Raw genomic sequence first — 9,684 nt, 5'->3', positions numbered from 1 at the left:
TAAGTAGTTAAACATACATAGTATGTAAAGCCCTATCTTGTTTTTTTTCCCAATATTGGTCACATATGTGGACACTTGGAAAAATGTTGTACATTTTGAATCCAGGATTTCTACCCGTGTAGCCAGTGTTGTGCTTTTTCCATAGAGGACTTTAAATTGTAATTAGAAATAACAGGAGTGGAAAAATGCCCAGAAACTGCTTTGGGTTTAATGTTTAAAGATGATTTTGGACAGATCGTGCGGGAAAGTTTCATTTGGCACAGGCAAGAAACATACTGCCAATCAATATCAAATCTTTTTGAGAAATTAAAGTGAATTTTTGATTGATGTTCTTGTTAGTGCTGGTCCCTGTTTCGAGATCCTTGTTCCTCTACTTGGACTCAGACTGTTCCACTGACCTACAGACGATGTGCTGAAGAATGCAGCTGCAGCAAAGGCAGTGAAGAGGAAAACTGCCGGCAGGTAAACATGGATGTGAACAGTGTTAAGTGTATAATTTCTCAGACAAACTGGCTTCATAATGAAACATGTTTGTCAGACGTCAAGGATCAACAGTGTGTTTTGGAGTTCATGGTTCTCACTACAGAAGAAAGACCAAATTCCAAGATGTCCCACTGAAAAATGTAATTCATGCCTCACTTAGTTGCCTAAAAGGAGGTCATTTGTCATGTTTGACATTGTACAGAACAAGCGATTAATCATCCAACTAAGTAATCACTAACACTTGTACTGATAGTGAATGAAACTCAGTTGCAGGTTTAATTAAAAGACACTGCCCTTTCAAAACGGACAAAGTGTTTGTTTCTGACGTCAGTGCGCTTTTTCAGAGAGCTGCCGGTGAACTCAAGGCCTCCATCGCACATTTGTCTGAGAGCTATTGTGGCGACATCCTGCTGATGAGCAGCGGCACAAATAAAACACGAAACAATCAGTGATCTTTGGTGAAGATCAGTGGAAACCAGACCAAGGACAGCTGCCGACGACTCTCACCGTTTATCCAGTCAGCCTCCCAGATGCGTCCTCCGCCATCTTCCTCTCTCTGTCCAGGAGCAGCTCCCGTCCTCTCCTCGAGTGTCCGTCCTCCAGCCAGCTCCCGAACACCTCCCGAGCTCCTCCCAGGACTCCCCCGTTCTGTCCGCCGTTCTTCAGCTCCGCCACGCTCTGCTGCCTCAGTCTGTTGAAGCAGTTCATCACTGGCTTAACACCAAGTTACATTAACACAGGAAACACGCAGTGCAGAGGGGGCTTTAAGTTCACCGACTAACTGATATTAAACCACTGAATCACGAGCGGACATCACTGATAACCCCCACATGAAAATACAGCGGTTTTGTTCTAAAGGCACGCTGGGGTTTTATGTTTTTATCAGTTCTTCTTTTTGCACCTCCTCCTCAACTAGAACACAGAAGAAGATGCAACAGAGAGCAACAGTTTTTAAAGAAAAAACATGCTTGTTAGACCTGAAACGTACAGAAACTAACACCAAATGGTCGACGCCGTGTTCGATGCTTTAATCCTACAGTGTACCTGTGATCAGACAGAGTAACTGATTTTGGAAATCTGCTGTTTCATCAGGATATTTTTACAGAATCGAAGCAAACTGTCATTCTTTTCTGATATTTAAGCCATTAAGTCGAGTGGGACATTTTTTAATTACAACGAGGAGAACCTAATCATCTTTTTATTCTGAAGGAGGAAATTGTCTTCATGAGATGATAAACCAACAGCGACAATCACGATGGAGCTCATGGATGAGACTCGATTACTGTGATGAAAACTGACGACGGTGTCTGAAAACCAAAACCTGCCGGCAGGTTTGAAATGTACATGTGTGAAAAAATTGCTAAAATTACATCATGTATTTGCCAGAAACTGTAAAAACAGAAAGACCTCATCGGATGTGCAGCTTTCTTGCGGCCTTTGAACTAATCATCTGTGATGTGATGTTCACTCCAGGAAATTAAGCAAATCTAAGCTTGAAATCGTGATATTTCATCAGAATCACTATATTTTACGCCTTGTTTAAAAAAATGGCAAAACTGTTTGCTGTAACCAGATTCTGTAAAACACAAAAAATTCTGCCTTATTCAGCAATACTCAGCTGCAACCATCAGTCAAGTGATACAAAAAGTTTTCAGCTGACCTGCAGGCAGTGTTCACACAGAGCAGACAGGAGACAAGCATGGAAACTAATTAAAAATGTAAAATATATTTTCGCTTTTTGGTAAAAATTTTAATTTGTTTTTTATTATTGATGGCATTGTAACTGTGTCCCACTGCACACAAGACATTTTTGAGTCTGTTTCCATTGAGGTGCAGGACTTTAAATTACAGGAAAAATGAGGCAACAGTGAATAAAAATGTGACAGGAGCAAAAATCGCCCACAAACTGCTTGGAGTTTGGAGGGCTAGATGAAATTTTACACTCAGATATAAAAATATAAACCCTTGACTCTAATCTGAACCCAGTGGACAGTCTTTAGCGTTCATCATTCGGCATCGTTTAAGCGTGCTTCGTTACGGAGTTTTATAAATTCAGCAGCAGCCAAATGGATTTCAATGTGCTGTCGGTGCAGGTTCTTACCGTAACGCCTGAGTCTTAACCCAGAGCTGACTCACGGGAAGAATAAAACGCTCGCCCAAATTATCGCGGAGATATTGGTTTCACCGTAATGGCTGTGTTATTTGGCCAAACACGTCCCAAGCTCCTCGAAGGGAAGGCAGGCTAAATAAAGTCCTGTAGATTTCTAGGTTAATGTTCTGAAAATAACGTCATTGTGGCGAATAGAAAAACAAATCTGTTGAGAGGAAGCAGACATTTAATTTGGATGCACAGGTCATTGTAAAAGAAGCCAGTGGGTAGAAAGTGATGCAGGGGTGCTGCTCACTTAATGCACAAAATATCAAGAACTGAAAGGTTGAAAGGATGTAGGATGGTGCAATTTTACGATTTGGGCTACATAAATAAAACTGGCTTTCTTTTAATGATAAATTATTTTAATTTCCATCATCTCATCTACATAAAAAAGGAGGTGGTCATACTGAGAAACAGGTAAATTACAGAGGGCTGTCAGCAGCTGTCAGTGTAGGACTCATGATACTACATTTGCATGCTTTTTCGGGCTTAATTTGCTGTTTCTCTGCCCGTTGTAGTTAATTATTCAGATATTTTAAGTACTTGTGCCAATACAACAATGTAAAAGTACTTCATTACAAGTCCCGCCAGGGAAAAATTGCCTTTGCGAGTGGAAAGTGAAGGAGCAAATGCGCAACTCCACAGTTTGAAATGTATAGATAAAAACTAATAACCCTCTGAACTCACAGCATTTTTGGGGCGTTTTTTTGTTACTGTCATGTTTTTACTCGCTGTGGGCTCATTTTTCACTCCAATATAAAGTCCTGCACCTCTATGGAAACACAACAGCCATGGATAGTAACAGAAATGTCTCCTTGCAGTATGACACAGTTATAATGCCCTAAATCATCATTAGATCATTTGAGGTCTTTGATTATTTATTTGACAACAACTTTTAAAAACCTGGAATTAAGTCATAGAATATTTTCCAAGTACCCATGGGAGTTACCAATACTAGAAAAAAAAGCTGGTTTCAAATGTCATGGACGTTGAACTATCTACAGTTTTACAGTCTCTACAAACTGCAGTAAAATATTTCACTATGCTGAATAGTCTTCCAACAACTTACTGACAACTTGCTCCTCTGTACATTGTTTTTGAGCCATGCTGCATTCGTTTTATTGATCCAGTATGTTTCTAAGCTGCAGTTCACCTGAAAATGTCTGAATTCTTTTCACATGACTGTTGGTGTCAGTTATACCCTCTCAGTTGTCATATGAAACACAGAGTTTTTTTGTTTTCTTAGAGAATCTGGTGTCAACTATTTGTTTTTGTTGAATTTTTGAATGACACATGTTGAAGAAAGTGCTTCTGATAAAATATCACAATTTAAAGCTTAATTTTTAGCCAACAAAACTGCACATCACACATGACAAGATCGGTCTGAGAGATGAAACTCTGACCATTCTTTTTGTTCTTACAGTTTCTGGCTCCAATAAATGGTGTGATTAATGTAAATATGTAACACATTGATATAACATCTGACTAGCAGCTACTTTGGCCTCAAAGATTTCGCAATATGTCATTATTTCCTCACTGGAGCTGCTCTTGTTAGAGCTATGTCTCTCCATGCACAGACTCAAAGATCTGGGGTTGTTAACCAACATTACATTGCTTGCACTGGGTCAGCTGACCAATCACAGCAGACTAGGATGCAGCAATGTGCAGTAAGCGAAAAATAAATTAAAAAATTTTTCAACATGAAAGCATGTAAACATATTCTAGCAGACCTCAACATTAAATTGTAAATGTGCATTATATAGGCTACTGCTCAACATTCAAAGTCAAAACATCATAAAAATGTGATTGGAACATTGAAACAAAATATATGTAAAACTATGAATGCAGTACCTGCCAGCAAACCGGTCTTGAAGCTCATCGTGCTGTTGGCTGTTGAGGCTGTTGGTGCGCGGGTCCATCAGCCAACCCAACTCAACCTCCAGCACTTTACTGTTGCTGTTGTTGTTTGTCACTGCTCCTTCCTGACAGCGCTGGATGATGCCGGATGGAGTGTTTTCAGGGGAACACACCGGCAGCCCCTGCCCTCCGTTTACTCCATTGTTGTGAAAAAGTTCTGCCAGCTCCAAGCTGCCGCTCTGCAGCCGGCCGTCGGTGAACCAGCGGGCGAGGTCGGCGCGAGCCAGTCCTGTCCGACCCTCCAGCTGGCTGAACTCCTCAGGGGAAGGCCACCGCGTTTGAGCAAAATCGTCCTTGAGGAGCGCCAGGGATTGGCTGTCTGGAGGCACTGAGCAGGAGTTTGGGTTGGGGGCAGAGGGTGCAATGGCACCAGGACCAATGATGGATAGGGCATGCAAAGGTGGAGGAGGGCTTTTAAGATGGCCCACACCGGCACTGGGTTTGTGAACCCCGTTCAGCTGTAGAGTCTGCTGCTGCAGTTGTTTCTCAGCGATGGCTGCGATGCCACCAACGCCCATCCTCTTAGTGCCCATTGAGTTGAGCAGGGCTTGTTCCAGGTTGTCGCGAAGTGCACGGCGCTCCACAAACCAGCTGTCGATTTCCTGATGAGACAGACGGGTCGTGGTGGCCAGATTGTCCACATCGCTGTGACTAGGGAAGCTGTTCCGCAGGAAGTTCTCCTCCAGGATCTTCAGCTGTTTTGCTGTTTTTCCTTTCATCCTCTCCAGCAGAGGAAACTGGGTCAGAACCGATGACTTCTGCTGAAAATCTGATTTAAGTACTGCTGGTGTCTCCCCACCATCCAAATGTACAATCCCATTATTGTGAGAAGGGGAAGTCTGATCGTGGGACCATTTACCGTCCATGCGAGATGTCCCATTGGCCTCTGTCAGAGGACTGACTACCTTGTCTCCTCTGGGGAAGCTGGCTTTCAGCTCCACTCCTTGCTGCTCTTTTAGTTTCTTGCCATCCAAGGGGAAGCCTGGAATCTGGGCTGGGGCTTTAGCAGGAGCACGAATAGACTGGATGATGGGTGGCCTCCTTACCTGGGAGGTAACAAGTGGAGGGGAGTTCGGCAAATTAGGATCAGCAGCTGGCGAAGTGTGAGTGTTGGGGTGCTTTTCTTTGGAAGTGAGGACTCCAGTTCGAGGAAAAAGTAAATGGTTTTTGAATGGAGGGGCAAAGATAGGCGGGGGCGCTATCATTGGCCTCGTTAAGGACTCTGGAAAGACTATGGAGGGCAGAGACACCACCGGCTTCGTTTTGGGGTTTCCTAATGTAGAGAGAATCTTCCCTTTGGATGACAAAGATGGTGATAACGATGACGATGGTGGTGGCATTAAAGGCACGGCAGCGGATGGCCTCTTCATCTCTGTGGTGACCAGAGGAAGTGCTACAGGTCTCTTCATCTCCATGGGAACAGGAGGTGGAGCCATTGGGAGGCGGTCTTTGTGGGGAGGAGGTGGTGGAGGCGGAGCCATCAGGACCTTGTCTTTAGGGTCGCCGGAGTGGGGGGCGACTGCCATGATGGGTCGCTTTGACTCTGGGCCAAACACCGTCGTTAGGTGTGTTGGAAGGGATCGCTTAAGGGTTTGGCTGGAGCCAGGGGAGCTGTGGTTGGTGACACCCAGCCCGTTGGACGCAGTTGTCCGGACATGGCCTAGATGCTCGACTGTTGTGTGGACGACAGGCTGCTGGGAGGCTTTGGCAGACGGTTGAGAGATGGGGCTTGTCGGCAGGACGGTGAATGTGTGATGGGCAGGAGGGATGGAGCCATTGAACATTTTCTTCCTGGCTTCCTCCACCTCCTCTGGCGACCAGGTGATGCCTTGCTTTAACCGCTGGGTGGTGAACCAGACTTTGATCTGTTCCTCTGGGTGCTTGGAAGCGGCCGTAAGCCATGACAGCTCAGCATGTGTCGGGTAAGGGAACTTATTAAAGGAGGTGATCAACGTCAGGTTGTTGTCCAAAGAAGGGTTATATTTGGTGGTGTTCAAGGGAACGGCTATTTTTGGTACAGAGTTAAAGTTGGGTGGGCGCTGGAGCATCGGAGTGACATGGGAGAGCCCTTGGAGCATGGTGGGTTCAGGGATAATGACGGTTCCATTGATGTTCACCGCTGTGATCTGATCCTTCTGGATCAAGCCTTCCAGCTGGCTCTTCAGTTCACTCCCTCCAAAGAGCATCTGAATGTTCCCCGGGGTTTTCACCGTGGTAGAAATGCAGGGTGGAAACACAGAGCTGCTGTTCCTTTCACCCTGCTCATTTGTCACTTCGCATTCATTGTCCTTGCCTTCGATTGTCTGCTCTAAGATAGTCTGATTGTTTGTTTTTATCCTCTTGAACTTGAAGTTTGTCTCACCTGGGTGCTGGCTCTCGTTGTGCTCTGTGAGCGAGTCAAACTTCTTGGTGTTGAAATTGCACACAGCACAGAGGTACAGAGGATTGAGAATGACGTTGGGGTGGCTTGAGTCCACATGCTCTTTAAAGTCATTCAGGTTCTGCGTCGAAAATGGGCAGTATTTGCACTCATACCCTTTAGGCTGCTTCTTCTGGGAGGCTGGGTCAGATTCTGCTTCGTCCTTGTCCTTCTCCCCTGTTGCTTCTTCATCTTCAATGACAGGGGGTTGATCTTCTTTCCCAGACTGCTCCTCTTGTTCTGACGGCTCAGGATTTTGGTTTTCCACCTGTTTTGGAAACACCTGCTGGCCTGGATTCTCAAGATTCTCCTGCTGGGGGTCTCGACTCTTTTCTGCAGGTTCAGATGGTTCTGATTGTTCTTTTTCTGCCATGTTGTTGCTCGCAAATACTTCCATGTCCATCACCTCCTCCGGGTCATCTTGCTCTTCAGGCAGGTCACTGATGACCCGGACCATGCAGGGGTTGGAGGACTTTCTACGACTGGACATGATGGTTGCTGCTGGTGGTGGTGATGATTGTGGTGGTGCTGGTGTTGCTGATTGACAATATTGTGGTTTTTGGCTGTTGCTGCTGCTGCTGGTGGTGCTGGCTGAGGACGTCAGCGTGTCGGTTTTCACGGGGACCTTACTGGGGTGGATCGGAGCTGATGGTTGTGGATACTGGTAGGCAGGTGGAGGTGGAGGAGTCTCCAGGGTGCGACAGGGAGGGCGAGAACCGGCTGACGGCGCCGGCCCAGGACCGGTTGTGCAGTGGCGTCTCCCGCTCACTGGCAGTGTCAGCTGCCGACGTGGGCGTCATGGGAGGGCATCACAGACAGCAGCGGCGCTCAGGCTGCGCAGAGACAAACAGAGAGACACAAAACAACAAGTTAATATCGGGAGCTGACTACAAGCAGAGGAAAAAATGTTAGAAAGCATAGAGAGAGGTCATGCTGATGTTGTCGTGTGTGATTTGATGTACTGCATTCACTCAAATTTAGACAAAGAACAGGAAAATGCATGATGGGCAATGACAGAGGGGGCAAATAGATAATGAACTTGTGTAAACACTGCTTTCGGTTGAAAAATCCTATTTCTTTGAGTGATGGGAGCATTACAGCATAATACCAGGGATAAAAAAAATAAATAAAATAAAAATACAAGCAGACTGAAAATAAATACACTGTGCTATATTATGATTGGCTTTGACGCAGAGGCTGCTTTTATGCAGCAAACAAAAAAAAAAAAAGAAATTGTAGCTTCTAATCAAAAATATTTCTGTGCAACATTAAACATTTATGACTAAATAAGCTTGAACTTAAAAACCAGTTGCAATTTAATCACAGTTATGTCAACACCCTGTAAAACCAAAAATTTGAACCCAACCTGGGTGATTTAAATAAAAGGTGAAGCTACACAGTCTCGTAACTCCAATGTCTGCATTAAATATGAAAGCAAAATACACTATACGATTATGCTTCGATAACAAGACTTCAGCTATAAAATAAAACTTAAAATCTGAGAGGCCTTCATGAGGGAATACAAACAAACACATGTCATTCATATTCAAACCTCTGAACTCCAAGCAGCTTCTGGGCATTTTTGCTCCCGTCACCTTTTTACTCTCTGAGGGCTCATTTTTCGCTGCGACATAAAGTTGTGCACATCTATGGAAACAGAACTCAGACTTCTGTGCAGCGTGACAAACGTAATGCCATAACCCATAAAAAAACAAGCTATGAATTGATCTGGAATTAACATTTTTCAAACAAAAGTCACTGTTGTGAACACAACCTGCAATTCAACCAAACAGTCACTGAATTTTTGTCATGTGACTGTTGGTCAGTCGTGGCTTCTCACTTGTGCCGAAGCACACAGGACTTGAAGAATTAATTGAAGAAATATCATAATCTTAAGCTTGGATTTGGTTCAGTTTCCCGACGGAACAACGCGTCACACATGATTAGTCCAAGGACAGTCAGAAAGTTGAAAATCTGCAGATTGGTTCTGTTTTGACAGTTTCTGGCTCTGATCAAGGATGTAGTTGTAGCAACTGCTTAAAAGAAAATATGCCTTTCAAATATGCCGGCAAGTGCTGGGGTTCAGAAGGTTAAAGCTGCCATCAGTGACGATCAGCTCTTTGCTCGTGTTCAGGGTGATCGTGTTGCAACAGCGTTCAATAACACGGCACAATTTTGACAACTTGCCATCGCAAAGCTCTTGACATGGCATCAGCCAGATTTTAAGTCGCTGTAATTAATTCTCGAGGAAGAGTTTGCTCGAGCATGTAGGTAAAACCAAATGAGAGCGCTGTAACTTTGATGTTTTCTAGGGAGTGCTGCTAGGCCACACCCACGCTGAACCACCTCCTTAAAAATTTCTATTAATTTGGAATAATAATGAAAATAATCCCGACAGATACAAAAGGGCATTTGCATCACTCTGTGCTCTTTGTGTTTTATTTTAGGGATACAACAGACAGGAGGGCAAACAAAAATCTGTCATCGGAGTGTGAGTGATTATAAAAACAAACATAAACAAGATAAACTCTACTGATCCCTCACTGAGTAAATTCACAAATAAAGTCAATAAAACCGAAAAGGACTGCAAAAAGTATTCAACCTGAGCTCAATTGAGTACATGTGATATGGATAACATGGTTTCATGTTGTCTGAATATCAGTCCAAGCTGCTGAACTGTAGGTTCCTTTCTGAAAATTTACTTTAATCATTC

The 9,684-nt window shown here is 44.1% G+C and overlaps 1 protein-coding gene across 1 annotated transcript in view; it reads right to left on the bottom strand.

Annotated features, from left to right (window-relative positions):
* Nucleotides 1-9,684, bottom strand: part of LOC103364286 (zinc fingers and homeoboxes protein 2-like) — a 137,207-nt gene that overhangs the window by 10,310 nt on the left and 117,213 nt on the right. Inside the window, exons 3-4 of the mRNA XM_008291351.1 lie at nucleotides 4,487-7,804; nucleotides 991-1,174 (exon numbers count right to left, since the gene is read on the bottom strand). Coding sequence (XP_008289573.1) covers nucleotides 994-1,174; nucleotides 4,487-7,461 — 3,156 coding nt within the window. The 5' untranslated portion in view covers nucleotides 7,462-7,804 and the 3' untranslated portion in view covers nucleotides 991-993. The remainder of the gene's footprint in view (nucleotides 1-990; nucleotides 1,175-4,486; nucleotides 7,805-9,684) is intronic.

The sequence above is a fragment of the Stegastes partitus genome, unplaced genomic scaffold (genome assembly GCF_000690725.1).
Source record: "Stegastes partitus isolate 25-593 unplaced genomic scaffold, Stegastes_partitus-1.0.2 Scaffold738, whole genome shotgun sequence".
NCBI lineage: Eukaryota > Metazoa > Chordata > Actinopteri > Pomacentridae > Stegastes > Stegastes partitus.
Note: the sequence above shows the minus strand (reverse complement) of the source record. Positions and strands in the feature narration are given on the sequence as shown.